A 20,919-nucleotide genomic window follows, 5' to 3' on the forward strand; every position below is an offset into this window, starting at 1 on the left:
GTCAATATATGTAAACTTCTATATGGTGATCTACGAACTCCCTGCTGATAATTCCTGATTATCCCCTGGCTGATAGGAGAATTTTCAGCATGGACTTAATCCTGAACTCGGACCCTAACCCATTGCTCTTACCTTAGTTCACTAAACTCTAACTCCTACTCCATCAGTCCCCTCAGTCCTGAGGAGCTTTCTGGTGGTCCTAGAACTACCAAGATTATAGTTCCCTTGGTTGTCTGCACACCTTCCTAGAGAAACCTACCACCTACAACCACCAGCATAGTGACTCAGTCTCCCCAAGGCCCATGTGGCAGGAAGTTAGCCAAAAACAAAGCCTGAGGCCTAGCAACACCTATTTAACAAAACAGTGAGAATCGTGGTTATCATTAGCTTTCCTTGGCTTCGAATACGTTGGGGTCACCCAAGTCATGGGAGGCATGAGGAGTACACAGTGAATTCACTGCCATTTGGTTAACGGTAGACCAAGGAAATCATGGGAGTAAGAGCCCCAAGCTTTGGAGGGCACTTGCCCGTATGTTAATGGGAATAAACCAACCCAAATTTTAAAAACGAATCCACAGGAAGTTAGGAAAACAAACTGGCAAAACAAAATAAGTTTCCACTTAGAAAGGCATTTATATTTATTTCACTCTATCTGAAGTCATATCAGTAACTGAAAGTTTATTAAAAAAAAAAAGATTCTGGGACTTCCCTGGTGGCGCAGTGGTTAAGAATCCACCTGTCAATGCAGGGGACACGGGTTCGATTGCTGGTCTGGGAAGATCCTGCATGTCACGGAGCAACTAAGTCCATGTATCAAAACTACTGAGCCTGTGCTCTAGAGCCTGCGAGCCACAACTAGTGAACCCACGAGCCACAACTACTGAGCCTGTGTGCCACAACTACTGAAGCCTAGAGCCCATGCTCCGCAACAAGAGAAGCCACCACAATGAGAAGCCCACGCACTGCAACGAAGAGTAGCCCCCACTCGCCATAACTAGAGAAAGCCCGCACACAGCAACGAAGACCCAACGCAGCCAAAAATAATAAATAAATAAAATAAAATTAAAAATTTTAGAAAGGAAAAAAAAGATTCTGTATTTAAATTTGCATACAGTAAAAATTAGTTCCAATTTTCAAGGCTCCTTTTTCCCAACTCTCATATAATGATCAACTCTGTAATAACTACAGATAAAACTGTGCTAAACCATATCTTCTGTAAAGCAAATAAATATTCAATCTCTCCCAAAGACAATACTCTGACAATGACAAAGATAGCTTCTCTTTTCATTAAAAAAAAAGCACCACATGTAGACTAGAGTGTTTGCTCTCCAGTTTGAGTTGAACTTTCAACTCCCGCTATAGCACGTTATATTCAATCCTGGCTCTGTCCACATTAAACTGTCATTTTGTTTTGCCAGCTGCTGGCGTTCCATTTTCTCTGGAATACATGTGCTGGTCTTTACGTGGCTACTTCATTGACAGGTGCAAACACTGGACTGCTAAACAGTAGATAGAGGTGAAAATGAGTGGTAATAGAAAAGGAGATAACTTCCTAAGTAGGAAAATGTAAATTAAATAATTACAAAGATAATCGAACATTGTGACTAGACATAATTCATTATAAATATTTCTCTTTTTTTTGAATTTGTATATATATTTATAGCTAAAAGTCTATTAAATTAAGAAATAAGTTTTATTTACAACAGAAATTTAAGAATTATGATTCTTAAATTTATTTCCCAGTTTAAGCACTTAAAACATGTTAAAAAAACACCCAACAGTTAATAAATATAATCTAAATTTGGAATCAACAGCCAAGGTTTGTAATAACAGGAGTGCAATTATGTTTATTAACTGTCATATGATCAACCAGATTCCTTATCATATCCTCTTTCTCCTTTTCTTGTCAATCAAAGACTCATCACATTCTTTCATTTCTCCCAATTTCCACAAACATCCCTCTTCTGAAACTTGGGCCGTTCCTTCTGGGTTTAATGCCTCCTTGAGTCTCTCCTTTAAACCATCAAATATATTTCTATCAAAACAATGTTTCTAACTCATGAAGAAAGATGATATTCTGTCCCTAAAATTTCATTAATCTTGACTTCCATATTATCATTTTTTTTTCTGATTACCTTCTAAGCAAAGAACTAATTCTGAATACCAGTAATGTGCCAGCAGGTGCTAGCTATGGTGGCGGGTGGGGAGGGGAGAGTGATGCAACCATAGGAAGAGAGGAGAAGCAGCCTGTGTGCTTACAGTCTGGAAAGAAGAGACTTAAGAATTGAGAGCACTGAGGATAGACTAGGAGGCTGTATGCAGTCAGGCACTGATCACTGCGTAAGCCAGAAGGCAAAACAGAACATTTACCTCCATATATCACTGGTGAATTTTCTTCTAACAAAATTATTAGAATTCAATTTCAAAATTCTTTCAAAAATAGACAAGAGCCACAGGCACACAGCACTTCCCAAACTGTAAGTTTGCTTTAGAACAACAGAGAACTCTTTCTGCCCTCACCTGTGAAGTACCAAGCAATAGCAGTCTATTACCAAGGAAGGCATAAGAGCATAGAGAGAGACTTACTCGGTGGCACAGGTGGATAGTTCTGCTGAAAGCTAAAGGTGGAGCAGCACACAGAGAAAAGCACTCTGTTACCCTCATTCCCATTCTAAGCACACACCCACTGCAAGAACATCAAGGTTGTGGCCCACTAAAAGGAACCATAGCTACAACCAAACTCAATTCAACTTTTGGCTAGATTGGCTCTACCGCTTACAATAACAGTCTGTTACAGGAAGAGGCATGCCATTTCCACGTGTGAACACTGTTTATTTCAGTCTCTACTATTCTACACATGATGACTGATATTCAATCGAAAATTATGAGACAGACAAAAAGGAAAAGAACCTATTGTCAGGAGACAAAGCAATCAACAGAATCAGATTCAAAGATAACCCATGGATCATGGAACTATCAGATGAGGACTTTAACTATAATTAAAATGTTAAAGAACCTAGGAGAAAAAGTGAACAATATAGATGGTAAACAATAGATAATTTCAGCAGAGATTTGGAAAATGTAAAAAAAAAGTCAAATGTAAATATTAGAAATTTTTTAAAAAGATGAAGAAATTAATTTCTTTGATTAATCAATACAGCTGAGGAAAACAATTAGTAAATTTGAAGGTAGGTCAAAAAAATACCCCAAACTGAAACACAAAGAGGAAAAAGTCGTTTAAAATCAATGATCGGAATATCCAAGAATTTGGGGACAATATCAGATGGTCTAACATATGTGTAATCAGAATCTCAGAAGGAGAAGGGAGAGAGAATAGGGCAAGAGACATAATTAAAGATAATGGTAAGGAGTTAATGAAAGACACCAAACCCCAAATTCAAGAAAGTCCATTAGGACAGAGAGAAAGAAAGAGAGAGGAACAACAAACACTCCAAAACACATTATCGTCTAACTGTTGAAAAGCAAAGAGAAAGAAAAAGTTCTAAAGGCATTCCAAAGTAAAAGACACATTACAGACAGAGAAACAAAGTTAAAATATACAGTAGACTTTTTGTCTGAAACTATGCAAGACAAAAGATAAGGGAGTGACATCTTCAAAGTATTAAAGAAAAGAAACTGTCAACTCAGGCTTCCATACTCAGAAAAAAATCTGTCAAAAATACAGGCAAGGGCTTCCCTGGTGGCACAGTGGTTGAGGGTCCGCCTGCCGATGCAGGGGACACGAGTTCGTGCCCCGGTCCGGGAAGATCCCACATGCCGCGGAGTGGCTGGGCCCGTGAGCCATGGCCACTGGGCCTGCGTGTCCGCCGCAATGGGAGAGGCCACAACAGTGAGAGGCTCGCGTACCACAAAAAAAAAAATAAATAAAATAAACAGGCAAAATAAAGTTTTTTTCAAACAAGCAAAAGCTGAGAGAATTTGTTGCCAGCAGACCTGCACTATAATCACTGCAAAAGGAAGTTCTTCAGGAAGAAAGAAGATGATACCGGGCAGAAACTTAGATATATATAAAAAAAAAAAGCTCCAGAAATGGTATAAATGAAGGTGTCAAATGCAAACTTTGCCATGGCAAATCATATCCATTTTTGTTACATGAAAGTATCTATATTAAATTATAATCTTCTGAAGAATAGAACATGTTAGAAACTCCAAAGAACTGTACTTTTGAGGGACACATTGGAAAAGATCATCCAAAGGCATTTTGAGCAAGACGAATGGACAAATATGAGTTGCACAGTGACTTTCTGGAGAACTCTTAAACACTATCTTTACTGCTGAAGACTAAGCTATTTGGTGGGAGATTTCCAGGGGTTCCTACAAATTGCAATGACTTCTCACTGATCTCTTATCAACCAGCTGCTTGGGTGCTTCAGTTTGAAATCTTTTTTTTGTTGCTTTCCTAATAGATGTTCTCCTAGCTATTCCAGTGGTTGTATAAGAATCCCAAACGATTGAAATCTTTCTAATTTAAGTATAAAATTTACTTTTAAAATACACTTATGCCTTATTTAATGTAAACCAGACAGAAATGTTATGAATCTTAATCAGAATCCACTTGCATATATTCAACTAGAGAGAAAGACCACCAGAATTACTCTCTAGGACGTTCAGGCTCATGTCTATCAGTTCTGGTGGCATGAAACACAGTATGGGTCCACCATATGCTTTCAGCCATTGGATTAACTGGACTCCATAACACTTCATGGCACTGGTTATAGGTAACTCCTTACTCTATTCTGGAGATATATATATATATTCATATAGTCAACAGAAGAATGTTTCCCACATAGAAATTAGTGAAGGAGATCCTCAGGCTATATTCAAGATTTTTTAAAAGCCTAAAAATCAGTATACCTGATTCCCTAATAAGGCTGCATAGGCTAGCCAAACATAAGAACTCTTTGGATTTGGCTGGCATAAAATCAATTCAGTGAGCTATCCTTGGTTATCTAAAGTTGATCACAAATGCAAGTTAGCAGCAATATGTAATAGGTGAATAAGGGGAAACAAATAGCTTTCCTTTAATTAGTTTAGTTTTTTGATGAACGAATGGAGACTACAACTGAGGCATTACATGAAGAAAAGTCTAAGTATCACCCTCCACGAAAATACATTCCTAAAGAAAGGGGAATTGAAATATGTTGTAATTTATACAAACTAATCCCTAGGGTTTGAGGAGAAACCTGAAGAGGTCAGGGCTGGAGAAACTGACAAGTTGGAAGAGCTGGACCCGGAGAGGGTGGCTGATAGTCCAATGCCAGCATCCAGTGGGGTGTAGCTACCTCAGGTTGACGGTGGTGAACGTCAGTATTAAAGCTGTTCTATGACAGTGTTTGTAATAGAATTCACAGCAGAACTAGTACATGCAATGATGGCAGTTAGGATGGGTGGCAGCATGTCAAATGTTCAGGGGGTGAGACCCAAGTCCCAGCAGTGTCAGGACTCTGGCAAATGACCTGGTGTTCAAGACTGGCCCCAATTCCCAGGGAGAACTGGAAAGAAACCCACAGCTGAAACCCAGGTAAATGGAATAAAGCACACCATGCAGTGTGAGGGGTCAGGTGGCTGCCCTGTGGGCTCCTGAATGACATTTCCTCTGTTACCACCAAGGTGATATTACATGTGGTCAGGACCTAGCATCTGCCCTATGGCTCAGAGTGTCCAGGGAAGAATAGCAATTGATACTAATCTCTTCTTTTCCTGATTTCCACAACAATCTTAAGCCCTTAAATGAAATTATACTTAAATATTGCAAACTCTACAAGTAAAATGTTATTATTCTTCCCCAGCAAAAATAAACAAGAAGACAAAGCATAAAACCTTTCAAGTGATTTTTTTTTTTTTTTTTTTTTTTTTTTTTGAGTAAGCGGGCCTCTCACTGCTGTGGCCTCTCCTGTTGCGGAGCACAGGCTCCGGATGCGCAGGCTCAGCGGCCATGGCTCATGGGCTCAGCCGCTCTGTGGCATGTGGGATCCTCCCAGACCAGGGCACGAACCTGTGTCCCCTGCATCGGCAGGCGGACTCCCAACCACTGCGCCATCACTTGATTTTTTGTTAAAAATCAAGTGATTTTTAACAAAAACCATTTTTCATTTGTGGAACAAACGTTGGGTATTATTTTCACCGAAATATTTTCAGTCCCAAATATACTGAAAGTACTTATTTATCATCAAACTACTTAGAGTAGAATAATACAGAAAGTCAATGTCACCTTTCAGTTGAAGTTTAAATATGGTATTACTCAGATTTTTCAATTTTGGTCTCTGACAACAGAATCTAAAGATGCATTCACTTTAGCGGCAAATGACAAATTTGATTTTAAAATAAAAAACAAGTAATTGTTGTGTATGATTTCAATTATCTCTACATTTTAAAGTTATTCCTATTCAGGAATTCCCTGGCGGTCCAGTGGTTAGGACTCAGTGCTTTCACCGCTGTGACCCTGGCAAGCCGCACGGCACAGCCAAAAAAAAAAAAAAAAAGCTACTCCCATTAGAAAACAAAGATCCAGTGCGATAAGGAAAATTCTTTTGTGTCAACATAATCTATCAAAATACAGTAAATATCCTTTGACAGTCCCTGAAGACCACACAACCGTACACGTGTCCGGGACTGTCCTAGCTCTGTATGACTCCACCACCCTGGGCTGCCAGGTCAACAATGAGCAAAATGCTGGCTTTTTCACACAGCTCTGCAGAACTATGAACTACCTGCTTTATGAAGGCAAGCCCAGGGGAAAAATAACGAAATAATGAAACAATGAACAGGTTATATGATTTTCTTCTCTGATGGAGTGTATTTTCAACTTCACAGGCAGCTCAATCAAATAAAAGGGATGTACAGGAGAGGAATGGGAAAGATCTTCCTTTCACCCACCTTGCCTATAATACTCTACACCCATAATAATTCCATATCCCATAGTAATAATAATTTTTTAAAAATTACTAGCTTGCAGGGTGACTACGGTCATACTTGCAAAACTATTGCAAAAGTACTTCACCTTGCAATTCTTGAATGTTTAAAGAACAACATTCTAGAGCTTTTATTAAAGTTTTTCCTTATGTCCAAATTGCTTTGTATTGAATGAACTTTAAGAATGGGAATACGACTGACTTTGTCCCCTGTCCCATTTCCCACATGGAAGGGTCCTGATGCTTTCTGCAGATCTAAGCGCGCACCATATGTTCCATCAGCGCAGACAGGTGACCCCATGGAAGCTCAGAAGTCTTCCAGGGAAGCATTTACTGGGTGCAGCCTTAATTAACTAATTACCCTGGAGCGGGGGCTGTGGGAGGGAAACCTGGGAATGTAAGTTAACCTTGCTTTGTGAAACCTCAGTATTTGAAATGTTTTACAGCTATCAAAAAATAAACTTTACACAAAAACGCTGTCCAAATACAAATTTCATGTTGTGAAATATTTCATAAATAGAAATCACACAGCAATGTTCCTATTGTGCTTTTCAGACTGGTTGAACACTCAGTTTATCACTGTGTGCGCCGCTGGGTGAAGCACGTGTGCTGTTCCCACCGAATGACACAGATTTCAAAAAGTAAGTATGATTAATTAGATAAGGTAAATGACTGATGTAAAAACTTCCTGCAGCAAGCTCTCTGTTTGGTCATTTACACGTGGTCAAGATGACAAAACCCTTTAAAGACAATTTTTAAGAAGTCCAACTACCTCAATATAATAAAATATTTAAAGGAGAGAAACAGGAAAATGGTAACCAGAGTGCATATAGAGAGAGCTAATCTACAATGAAGAATACACCACATGGGGAGGTGATGGAAGGGAACACTCTTTATAATAGGATCATTATTAACAAAAGTGTATATGAGAGTAATAACGGTGAGCTAGAAAAATATATTTCCCTTTAAAATCGAGTCAATTCCTATGAAAATGTAAACTCCAGCTTATGTCATCTCTCCCCTCCCCCAGTCCAATTTTTACAATAAGTAAAAGTTACACATTAACTTCCGAGTCTCCCAGCTGACAAAATGTACTCTTAAGCTTCGGAAACATCTAGATAACAGTCATTACGGTCAGAAGGAGAGACTGTGACACTAGGAGAAAACCCTACTGAAATGACACCTTCTCAGAGACGCTGTCTGCCTTTGTCTCCCCTTCATGGTGTCTTTCCTGTAGGGGAGAACAGTGGTATTTCTGCCCCTTGTCGTTGGGACTTTGGAAGCTCAATTTTGATGGGTAAATTCGGGACTTCGGAGTTTCTAGTCTGCAATTCTAGGATTTAGTTAGGGCCCTGGGTTTGCTGTAGGGAAGGGGTTGCCCTGTCCCCGTCTCCAACCCCACTCTGCAATGCTCCTGCCATCATCTCAGAGCCTCAGACCACAGACCCCTGGCACACACCCTGATCTCAAGGCAGCTGACAGAGGTTTATGGAACAGGACACTGCCTCGGCCACAGACTCCCTAAGTCCCAGGCTTGGACTACAGCCCCTCGCCCAGTAAGGCTGGGCCCCCCGCCCCAGGCCAGCAGGCAGCCCTGCATGCTCAGCCCCGGGGACGGGGTGTTGCTTTTTGTTTTCTTGCTTTGTTGTGGGCCTCCTCCCCCCACCCACCCCCGCCAAATACTTCCCAGATCTGGATTCTAAAAATCTTACTTCTAGAACCCAGTCATTGGTCAGTCATGTGCCGCATTCCCCAAATGTCCTTCTCCCCCTCAGGAAATTCCAGTTGTTGATACTTCCTAACTCTCTGCAAAGTGGAAGCGCTCTTAGAGGAGAATGCTTTTTCTCAAGTCCTGGGGTTTCCTTCCAAGTGGAGTGACTGCCACCAGTATTAACACCCCGGCCTCCCTCTACCTGCTGCTCTACTTCCCTCTTTCTCCTCCGAAAGGAGAGAAAGTGGTGGGTTCGAGTGGTGACCCATCTGCCTGGTGAGTGAGCGAGAGAGGGCTATACCTTTTCCTGCCCCCGTTTGGACCAAGGATGCCACAGCGAGCATGATTCTGCTCTGTTCTCCTGCCCTGAGTGTTGGAGAGGTAGATTCCGCCCCCTGGGGGAGAATGAGGGAGAACACGGGGACACGTAGAAACAAGACAAAAGAGTCTGGGAAACCAAAAGATTCTAGTGGACAGACTCTTTCCAGGAAGTGCTGTACCTTGGCCATATGTGTCACCCATCAGCCTCTAAGCTTTCTAAACGTCAACGTGGAAAAGGAGCTTTGACCGGTTGCACGATTCACAGGGCCCACAAGATAGATCGATTGTTCAGAGAAATGCAACTATTCCCATAACTAAGCTCAGAAGAAAGTTCGCCACAGGATCATTTTAAAGGGAGGTATTGGGTAATGCAGTGAGCAGTGTCTCTGCACAGTCCACACAATAAGCCAACATTGAGACGAACATCACAGACCTACTTCTTGATATGCCCTTTAATATAGACCAATGGCACCGCCGTAGGCCAGGTAGAAGCAACTCTGATTATCTGGGGGTAAGGAGGTTACTAGCATATAATTCATGGATGTATGTCTCTATTGCATGAGCTAGTCCACGGTTGATTTAGAATAGTCCATGAGCAGGGCTTCCCTGGTGGCGCAGTGGTTAAGAATCTGCCTACCAATGCACAGGACATGGGTTCGAGCCCTGGGTTTGCTGTAGGGAAGGGGTTGCCCTGTCCCTGTCTCCAACCCCACTCTGCAATGCTTCCACATGCCGCGGAGCAACTAAGCCCGTGCGCCACAACTACTCAGCCTGCACTCTAGAGCCCATGTGCTACAACTACTGAAGCCCGTGCGCCACAACTACTGAAGCCCGTGCACCACAACTACTGAAGCCCATGCGCCTAGAGCCTGTGCTCCACAACAAGAGAACCCACCACAATGAGAAGCCCGCACACCGCAACGAAGAGTAGCCCCTGCTCGCCACAACTAGAGAAAGTCGGTGTGCAGCAATGAAGACCCAACACGGCCAAAAATTAATTAATTAATTAATTTAAAAAAAAAAGAATAGTCCAAGAGCAAATGGACTTTCCAACTGCACATCTTTCAGGGAGTCTCCAGGAAGCCTCTGATAGATACTGGGCAGTCATGAGTTAGAGATTATACACACTAGAAAGCGCTTGGAATGTGGCTTCTCTGTGTTGCTAATTTAATAGAGATCCACGAAGCCATGGTGACTAAGCCAAATAAACCACCACGCTCAGGACAACGGTGGCATCCTCCTGGATAAGGTAAGGGGCCTGATGAGGACGCATCGGTGAGGGGAAGAGAAGCCAGAGCCCCCTGCCCAGATGCACGCAGAGGGAGTAGGGGGAATCGGGTGTCTGAGACTGTTTGCAGGTGAAGGTGTCCCGGGGTGTGGTCCTGTGGGTGGGTCTTACCGTAGGATGCTCTTCCTTTGAAGCCTTCTTTGGACTCTTGACTCTTTTGGCCTTAGAAGGCAATGAAACGGTGAAGGAAGAACGTGGCCTCGGAGCGCCTGCACTCCCGGGCTGTGAGGGCCACGGGGACAAGGTGGTTTCTTTCTCCTTGATGGCTCTGGGGCTCTGGCACAGAAAAAGAGCCAGCTCTGTTATTCCCACTATACATGCCTCCGATTCGCCTCCCTCTCTTTTCCTCCCTTGTCCTCCTCTCCTGAGCTAGAATCGCAGTCCCGAAGGGCCTGGATCTACTCTTGCTCCCTGTCCCACCAACCCCGGTCCCCCAGCGCCCCCGCTCCTGCCTGATTTCATTTGCAGGTGAGGCCCAATTTTCCATTCCTCCCACAGATGCTCGTGTGCTGAGAAAAACATACCAAGAGATCAGTGTTTTCTGGAAGCACCTGGAAAGGTGGGGTCTTGGTGGAGTGGGGTGAGGTCGTAGCTTGAGGTGGGTGTCGTATTTGTACGGAGGTGGAGGTGGGCGTCAGGGGCCGCAGGCAGGAGCAACGGGACAGGAGTCTGAAGGGCCAGGGCATTGAGCCCGGGGGTTGGGACGCCAGTGACACCTTCCATTCTCACTCCCTCCTCACTGCTCTCACCCACCAGTCCCTCATCTCCCATGCACACGTCTTGCCTCACTTTTAAGTGTTTTCTCCTTCAAACTTGGATGTGGGAAAGTGAAAAGCCTCGGGATGGTGTGTATAGGTTCTTCAAGCCAGATGCCCAAATAAGAAATTAACAGAGTAAAAGGAAAAAAAAAAAAGAATTTAAATGCAAACCTTGGCGACTATGGCATCCAACTTTGTCATTTCAAGGTCCGCTTTCTGTTTATTAACCTGTGAAATTAAAGACCCATGTCATTTGTTATCATTTGCAAAGATTAAGAAAGAGAATTTTTGGTAAACTTCTTAAGCAATGGAAGAGTGGCATTTTAAACCATTTCACTGTCCAAACTATTATAGGAATATAAATTATAATACTGAATGTAAATTAGAAGAGAAAATAAATTTGCACCCAGAAAAAAAAGTACTTTATAATAGAGATTATAGGAAAACATGCAATTGTTTGCTTATGTGTATTTATTTTATTAACATTATTGTGTACCAGGCACTGCACTAGACTCTTAGAATAAATAATACATAAACCTTGCCATCAAGCATTTAGGTTCTAGCAGAAAATGGGTTTCTAAAATGCTCCAATTAGGGAATTCCCTGGGCGTCTAGTGGTTAGGACTCTGAGCTTCCACTGTTGGGGGCAGGGGGTGGGTTCAATCCCTGGTGGGGGAACTAAGATTCCCACAAGCCATGAGGTTGGGAAAAAAATTAATTAAATGCTTCAATTAAAAAAAATTTTTTATATATACCAAAAAAGGAAGCAGTGCAAATGTTAGTTAGAAATAATAAAAATATGACCATCCGACTTGAGGAAGAGAACAATAGCTACAGTGTTGAATCTCCCTGTGTAATTGTAAGTGTCCCATGACCACCACCCTCCCAACCAGGTAATCACTATTCTGAATTTTGTGCTCGGGATTCCCTTTTATTTTTTTGATAATTTTTTGTCGCTTTTATAGGCTTATCTTTTTACCCCATTGGTATCCTTAAACAATATACAAATTTAGTTTTGCTTATTTTTAAACCTTGTTTAAAAATCATAATGTATGTGTTCTTCCTCCACTTGTTTGTTCCATAGTTTCTGAAATTAACCCATGTTGATACTGGAAACGGTTCATTCATATTGGCTGCTATATTCAAGTGTATGAGTAGAGCATAATTTATTAATCCATTCGCTGTCAATGAACATTTGGGAAATTCTAATTTCTTTTATACATAATATGGCTTTGAATGTTCCTGTACCTGTTCCCCCAGGCACATGTGCTAGGGATCTTCTGTGTGACATTATATGCCTAGGAGCGGAACTCTGGGGCATATGTTAAGAGAATGATCAGCTTCAGAAGATAACCCAAATTTGTTTTCCAAAGTTTTGGTAACAATATACATAGTCCCCAGCAGTTTATGAGAATTCTCTACTCCACATTCTCACCAACACTTGGTACTTTTATATTATTAATGAAATCAAGCACATTTTCAATCAATGTTCATTGGCCATTGAGTTTCCTCTTTTGTGAAGGGCCTGTTAAAAACTTTTGCCCATTTTTCTATTGGGTGGTTTTTTTCTTATTGATTTGAAGGAGTTATTCACGTATTCCTGAAAACAGCTTTGTGAATACATAAATGGTGCGAATATCTTTGCCAAATTGGTGGCTAGATTTTAAACTTTCTTTGAGGGGGTCTTCTGATGAAAAGGGGCCCTTAATTTTTGTGGGGTTGAAATTTTTAACTTTCCTTTTATGCTTTATTTTGTGTCTTGTTTAGGCAATAATTTCTACTTGGAGTTCATATGATTTGTTCCCTAGAATTTTAAAAGACTGTTTTCCCTTTATATTTGAATGCTTAATCCATACAAAATGGGTATGCATCATGTGAGGTAGGGAGCCAGTTTCATTTTATGCAATTGTTGAATCAATTGTTAAGCATCTTTAGTGAAAATTCCACCCTATTTACATTGATCTGTGATACTGATATATATTATTTACGTATGTCTGGTTCTGCTCTGGGTTCTCTATTTTCTCCCAATGGTCTATCCCTGGCCCAGTATCATGATGCCCTAATTACCTTAAATTTATATTAATAGCTTACAGGAGAAATCGCTCCCTACTCCATCATGTCATTGTTTCACTTTGTTTCCTAGCTATTCTTGACCCTTGTTCTTCCATATTAATTTTAAAATGAGCTTGTCAATTCCATGAAAAACCTTGTAGTAATTCTGGTTGGAATTTTATTGAATATAGAGATCAGTTTGGTGAGAACTATTATCTCTAAGATAATCTAGTTTGCCTATGGCGACTAAGTTATAGCTCTCCATTTATTTAGTTTTTGTAATCCCCTTAAGTTTTTTTTAAAGTCTTTATTAATCCCAGTCAATAATTTTTTTTAAGTCTTTATTGAATTTGGTAATATTGCTTCTGTTTTATGTTTTGGTTTTTTGGCCGCGAGGCATGTGGGATCTTAGCTCCCCAGCCAGGGATCAATCCCGCACCCCTTGCATTGGAAGGCGAAGTCTTAACCACTGGACCGCCAGGGAAGTCCCAATAGGTTTTATAATTATTTTCCATGGAGATTTTTACAAATTTTTATGAGATTTATTTATGAGCCCTTTATAAACTTTGCTATTTAATTATAAATTTTTATAAATTATAATTTCTCCTAATTTTTGATTGAGAAATCCAATTGATTTTAGAATGCTGATCTTCTATCCAGCGATCTTGTTAATTTAAATAATTTGTCTTTAAGTGTTTTGCGAGGTTGGCTAAGTGGACAATTGCATCCTCTTTGAATAATAACAGTCTTCTTGTTTTCCATTCTACTCCTCACACCTCTTGCTGTCTTTTTTTCTTATTCTATTACACTGGCCAAAATTTCCAAAATAACTAAAAAAATGGTATTAGGCAACCTTACCTTGTACTGATTTTAAAGAGAATGCTTCCTGTGTTTCACCAAGAAGTCTGTTTGCTGTAGGTTTTACTCTTTAGCAAGGTAAAGAACTTCCTCCTACTTCTCATGGGACAGCGGTGTGTATGTGCACACCTGTGTGTGCCTAAGATTGGATGTTATTTTTTCTCAAAGAATTTGCATCAACTCAGAATATCATATAATTTTTCTCCTGTAATCTGATTGTGTGGGGAATTACATTAATAGCTTTTGCCCAAATCCTTTTAGAACTTGTTGCATTATTTTGAATGTTATTTTTTCTCAAAGAATTTGCATCAACTCAGAATATCATATAATTTTTCTTCTGTAATCTGATTGTGTGGGGAATTACATTAATAGCTTTTGCCCAAATCCTTTTAAAACTTGTTGCATTCTTTTGAATGTTGCAGCTTGAGCCTAATATTGTTTGTGAGATTCATCCATATTGTTACCTGTCACTCTAAGTTATTCCACAACTAATTTAATTTATTCTAGTTTAGATGGACATTTGAATTGTTTCCAATTTGGGGCTATTACTGACAATGCTGCCCTGAACATTCTTGAAAATGTCTCTCTTTTGTGAGTCATTCTAAGGTATCCTCATCTTAAACAATAGTAGAAGATTTGCCAAACAATTGTCAAAATTAGTTCTACTACCTTTTGAGAGTTATGAAAGTTCCCCTTGCTTCACAACTTTGCCAACACTTAGTACTGTAAGCCTTTTATTTTTGTTCTTAAACAATCAATCTGGTGTGAGCAATACTGTTTCTTCATGGTTTTACTCTGTTTCACTTATTGTTGAGGAGATTGGATATATTTTTGTAGGTTCCTCATCTGAATTCCCACTTTTCAACTCTTTGCCTATGTTTCTAGTGGATAGTATGTCTTTCATTAAATTGATTTTAGGGCATATTTATATTTTTGGGGTACTCATACTTTGTCAACTCTATGACGTGTGAAATCATCACTACAGTCAAGATAATGAACATACCCACCACTCCCAAAAGTTTCCTTATGCCTCTTTGTCAGTCAGTCCTGCCTCATCACCAGGCAACCACTGATCTGCTTTCTGTCACTATACATTAGTTTGCATTTACGAGAATTTAAAGTAAGTTGAACCGTACAAAGGTATTCTTTATTTTGTCTGGCTTCTTTCACTCAACATAATATTTCTGAGATTCATCCTTGTTGCTGTGTATAAGAACGATCCATTTCTTTTTATCTCTGAGTAGTAGTCCACTGGGTAGATAAGGTACAACTTATTTACCCATTCACCTATTAATAGACATCAGGGTTATTTCTCCTACGAACATTTACATACAAGTCTTTGTGTGAATATACATTTTTACTTACCTCAGATAAATACTTAGGAGTGGAATAGCCAGGTCACATGATAAGTATAGATATAAATTTTTAAAAGTATTTAAATATTTTCTAAAGTGGTTGGATATTTTACATTCTCACCAGCAGTAAATGAGAGTTCTAGGTGTTCCTGCGCTTTTGACAACACTTGATGCGGTCAGATTTTGACATTTTAGTCAGTGTAGTGAGTATATAGTGAGTGATAATATCTCCCTGAGATTTTAATTTGTATTTCCCTAAAGATTAATGATGCTGAGCATCTGTTCATGTCATAGTTCGCCACCCATACGTCTTCTTTGGTGAAGTGTCTGTTCAGATTGTTTGCCCATTTAAAAAATTGGGCTGTTGACAGTGTTACTGAATTGTAAGACCATTTTATGTATTCTAGATGCAAATCTTTTGTTAGGTATGTTTTGCAAATATTTTTTTCCAACTCTGTAGCTTGCCTTTTCAGTTTTCTTTTAACATTCTGAAGAGCAAAAGTTTTTAATTTTGATGAAATGCAGTTTACACTATTTAAAGAAATCTCTGCCAAACCTGATGTCACTAAGACCCTTTCTTGTGCCTTATTCTATTAATTTGTGGGTTTAGCTATTACATTTAGATTTATGATTCATCTCAAGTAAATTTTTATATGAGGTATGAGGCAAGGGTTGAGGATCATTCTTTGCCTATAGCTATCCAATTATTCCAGCATCACTTGTTGAAAGGATCATCCTTTCCTGCTTGAATTGCCTTAGCACCTTTGTCAGAAATCAGTTCATCATATATGACCCAAAGGGTCTACTTCTTGGCTTTCTATTCTATTCCATCAATCTATACGTTTATCCATATGCCAATATCACTTTATCTTGACTACTGTGCCTTTAAAGGAAGTGCTGAATTCAGGTTGTGTGAGTGCTTTCTCCAGCTTGTTCTTTTTCAAAATTGTTTTAACTATTCAAGGTCCATGAATTTCCATATACATTGTAGAGGAGCTTGTTGATTAAAAAAAAAAAAACCTGCTGGGATTTTGATTGGGATTGTATTGTATCTATAAATCAATTTAGAGATAACTGACAGATTAATAACATGCATCTTCTGAATCACGAACACAGTATGTTTCTCCATCTAGTTAAGTCTTCGGTTTCTCTCAGCAGTGTTTTGTATGGTTTTGTACATTTTCTGTCAAATTTATCCATAACCATTTCATATTTTTATGTTATCGCAACTGGAGTTTTTTAAAATTTCAATTTTTGATTGTTCATTGTTAGTACATAGAAATGCATTATTTTGATCTTTGTAACCTTGCTAAATTCACTTATTAATTCTAGTAGTTTTTTTGTAGATTCCTTAGAATTTCCTATATAAATGATCATGGTTATCTGGGAATAAAAACAGTTCTACTTTTTCCTTTCTAATCTGGATGCCATTTCTTTCTTTTTCTTGCATATTATATTGGCTAGGACCTAAAAAACAATGTCTAGTGGAAGTGATAAGAACAGAGAGTCTTGTCGCATTTTCTGATCCTAGACTTAAAACATTTAGGCTTTCACTATCCAATGTACTAACGGTTATGTTTTGTAGGTGCCCATTATAAGCTTTAGAAGGTTTCCTTCTATTCCCAGTTTGCTGAGAGCTTTTATCGTAAATGTATACTGGACTTTCTCAAATGCTTTTTCTACATCTATCTGCCCCCTGGCTCCAACGTTTTACATTTTTCCCACATGCAAAATACATTCATCCTCATCCAAGGCCTCAAAAAATCTCATTCTATAACGGCATCTGCTTGAAGTCAGGATCTCATTACTTAAATCAGGTTTAGGTGCAGTTGAGGCTCCTTGAATAAGTCTATCTTGATTGGAAGACCCAGGAACTGAAGAGACAAGTTATCTGACCCCACAGCCAACATACCATGATGGGACATAGGATAACCACTAAAGACTCTCCCCTTGGGTCATGGATTTATCTATTCCCACTGGAAATGTGTGATGGTTCCTAGGCACAGAAATTCAGACATGTATTTTATTAGAGTAAATGTCTGGGTTACCAAAATATCAGTTTTCTAGCTGAATGGCCAAATGCTGGCATGTTACAGGTAATAGAACTGGACAGACTTGAAGCATGGCTCAGAGGGAACTCAGGCAACAAGGAAACCAGTAACGGAATCAAAGCCCACTGCAAAGATAACTCAATGCTGTGCCCTCAGAATGAGCGGCTAGAACAACCTTTGTAACTCCTTTCTATCTCAAGTCTGGATTGTTCCTAGAAATAAGGTGCACTGGGATGAAGTAGATAGAAAATTAGTTAAGGGTAAGAGTTCAATTATGGTAGTTTTCTGATAAGGACCCTCTTTTTTGTTAGCTTCACGATCAATGAAAGTTCAGGTTACAAAATCTACATATAAAAATCAGTAGGATTTCTATACACTAACAACGAATTATCTGTGAGAGTAAAAAGAAAATGATGCCATTTACAATATCACTAAAAGCAATAAAATATTTAGGGATAAATGTAACCAGGGGGGTGAAAAATCTCTACACTGAAAACTACAAGACACTGATGAAATAAATCAAAGAACATACAAATAAATGGAAAGAAACTTCATGCTCATGGATTGGGAGAATTAATATTGTTAAAATGTCCATACTACTCAAAGCCATCTATACAGTCAATATAATCCCTATCAAGATTCCAGCGGCACTTTTTACAGAAGTAGAAAAACAATCCTAAAAATTATATGGAGCCACAAAGTCCCCCAAAAACCAAAGCAATCCTGAGAAAGAAGAATAAAGCTGGAGGAATCATACTTCCTGATTTCAAACTATATTATAAACCTATAGAGTCAAAACAGTATGGTGCTAGCATTAAAAACAGAGACCTAGACCAATGGAACAGAATCAAGAATATGGTCAACTAATATTTGACATGGCAGCCAAGAATACTCAATGGAGAAAAGACAGTCTCTTCAATAAATGGTGATGGGAAAATTGAACAGTCACATATAAAAGAATGAAACTAGACCCCTATCTTACACTACTCATAAAATTAACCCAGAATGGATGAGGGACTTAAATGTAAGACAGGAAACCATAAAACTAGATGAAAACATAGGGAAAAAGCTTCTTGACATGGGTCTTGACAATGATTTTTTTTTTGGATATGACACCTAAAGCACAAGTAACAAAATAAAAAATAAACAATTTGGGACTGCATCAAACTAAAAAACTTCTGCACAGCAAAAGAAATAATCAACAAAATGAAAAGGCAACCTACAGAATGGGAGAAAATATATGGAAATCATATATGTGATAAGGGGTTAATATCCAAAATACATAATGATCTCATAAAACTCAATAGCAAAACCCCAAATAATCCAATTAAAAAATGGGCAGATGATATGAGTAGACATTTTTCCAAAGAAGATGTTCAAACGGCCAACAGGTACATGAAAAGGTGCTCAACATCATTAATCCCTGGGAAAATACAAATCAAAACCACAATGAGAGATCACCTCCCACTTGTTAGAATGGGTTGCCACTGAAAAGACAAGAGGTAACAAGTGTTGTCAAGGATGTGGAAAAAAAGGAACTCTTGTGCACTTGTTGGTGGGAATGTAAATTGGTGCAGCCGGTATGTAAAACAATACACAGGTTTCTCAAAAAATTAAAAAGGGAACTACCATATGATTCCACTTTTGGGTATTTATCCAAAGGAATCAAAACACTATCTTGAAAAGATATATGCATCCCATGTTCGTTGAAGCGTTATTTACAATAGCCAAGACATGAAAGCAACCTAAAAGTCCATTAATGGATGAATGGATAAAGAAGATGTCGTATATTTATCCAATGGAATATGATCCAGCCATAAAAAAGAAGGCAATCTTGCCATTTGAGACAACATGGATGGACCTGGAGGGCATTATGCTAAGTGAAACAAGTCAGATAGACAAAGACAAATACTGTATGATCTCATATATGTGGAATCTTAAAAAACAACAACAACAACAATAATAAAAAACTCATGGATACAGAAAACAGATTGGTGGTTGCCTGAGGCAGGGGGTAGAGGTGGGACCAAAATGGGTGAAGGTGATCAAAAGGTACAAACTTCCAGTTATAAGATAAGTAAGTCCTGGGGACGTAATGTACAGCACAGTGACTGTAGTTAACAACACTGTATTGTATATTTGAAAGCTGCTAAGAGACTAAATCTTAAAAGTTCCCATGATACGAAAAAAATTATGACGGGCATTCCCTGGAGGTCCAATGGTTAGGAATCCATGCTTTCACTGCCGCAAGCTGTGTTGCACAGCCAAAAGGAAAAAGAAAAAAACTGTGTAACTTCACGTGATGATGGGTATTAAGTAACTAGGCATATTGTGGTGATGATTTTGCAATATACACATGTATCAAATCCATCATTATGCTGTACACCTGAAACTAATACGATGTTATACGGCGATTATATCTCAATTTGACCAAAAAAAAGGATAAAGGATAAAGGAAAGCCACCAAGCATAGGAATCACAGAAAGATTCAAAATTATTTCATATGCTTCTCCTAAAACTAACTAAGGGTACATCGTTCCATACATACTTTATTGCTTACCTATACTTACTGATCCTGCCTTTTTACTACAACCTCTTTGACTTTTTAAACTAGGCTCTTAATAGTCCAGAAAATAAACTGTATTGAAAACAGTAATAGACAAGCATGGAACAAAAACCCTTCAGGGAGCACGTCTTTTAATTTTTACAAAGTGACTCTGGTCAACCCCACCTTCTTCCACTCCTCCATCTGGCCACAATCACAAATCTCCATTTCTGGAAAAAAGCACTGTAGCAACAAAGAAAGCCCTAATAGCCACAAAGCCAGCCTCCCTTCCAAGTGAATAACAGAATCCCTTGGTGGGGGGAAGGGGGTGCCAAATAGTGATCTTGTTGGGCCCAAAGTTATGCCATGGAAACCCAGTCCTAAGAAGAACCTTAAGTACACTCCTTCTACTGAAAATATGAGCCTCCAGACCAGCTCTGAACACGCTGAAGGCTCTTGTGCTGTCGTGAGGTTTGCGACGCAAGATCTTGCTGCTTGGCAACAAGCGTGGTGCTCAACTTCTAAACAGCAAAATAAAACATGATTGGTTCCCCATGGGCAATATAATAGCACCAGTTAACCGCTTACAGTTCAAATAGAGCGGCAAAGTAATTCACAAACTGTGTAGTCCGTTCCTAGCATAGGCATGAACTCATTGATGGAGTAGTTTAATTTCTTCTCTGATACTGCTAACAAACTGACAGTTTAACATCTGCTTCCCACTCTATAAAAACACTTTGTATTTTAATGACAATGTGCACATTTAGTTGTTTGTTTTCAGAAGCAACTCCTGGACTGGGGGGAATGACAGAAGAGGAAGGGGGTGGGGCAGAAATCGACCACGTATACTCAGTTCATGGAGATGACTTTTATACGCCAGGGGTTTAAAAGTAAAGAGTTCAAAATAACACATTTGTTAACACATGGTTTCTGTGGATAGCTAACCATAATTTTTTTCCTGGCCTGCATTCCCAAGTTGGTTTCATAGAAGGCTTTATTGTAGTCCCAGAGCATTGTTTTGCATTAATTTCTATGACAAGGCACCCAA

General features: G+C 39.3%; 1 protein-coding gene across 1 annotated transcript in view; it reads right to left on the reverse strand.

The window, feature by feature from the left end:
- Window positions 1-20,919, reverse strand: part of C2H10orf67 (chromosome 2 C10orf67 homolog) — a 103,830-nt gene that overhangs the window by 11,587 nt on the left and 71,324 nt on the right. Inside the window, 2 exon segments of the mRNA XM_073799913.1 lie at window positions 10,364-10,528; window positions 11,182-11,238. Of these exon segments, the coding sequence (XP_073656014.1) occupies window positions 10,364-10,528; window positions 11,182-11,238 (222 nt within the window).

This window comes from Tursiops truncatus, chromosome 2, assembly GCF_011762595.2.
Source record: "Tursiops truncatus isolate mTurTru1 chromosome 2, mTurTru1.mat.Y, whole genome shotgun sequence".
Taxonomy (NCBI): domain Eukaryota; kingdom Metazoa; phylum Chordata; class Mammalia; order Artiodactyla; family Delphinidae; genus Tursiops; species Tursiops truncatus.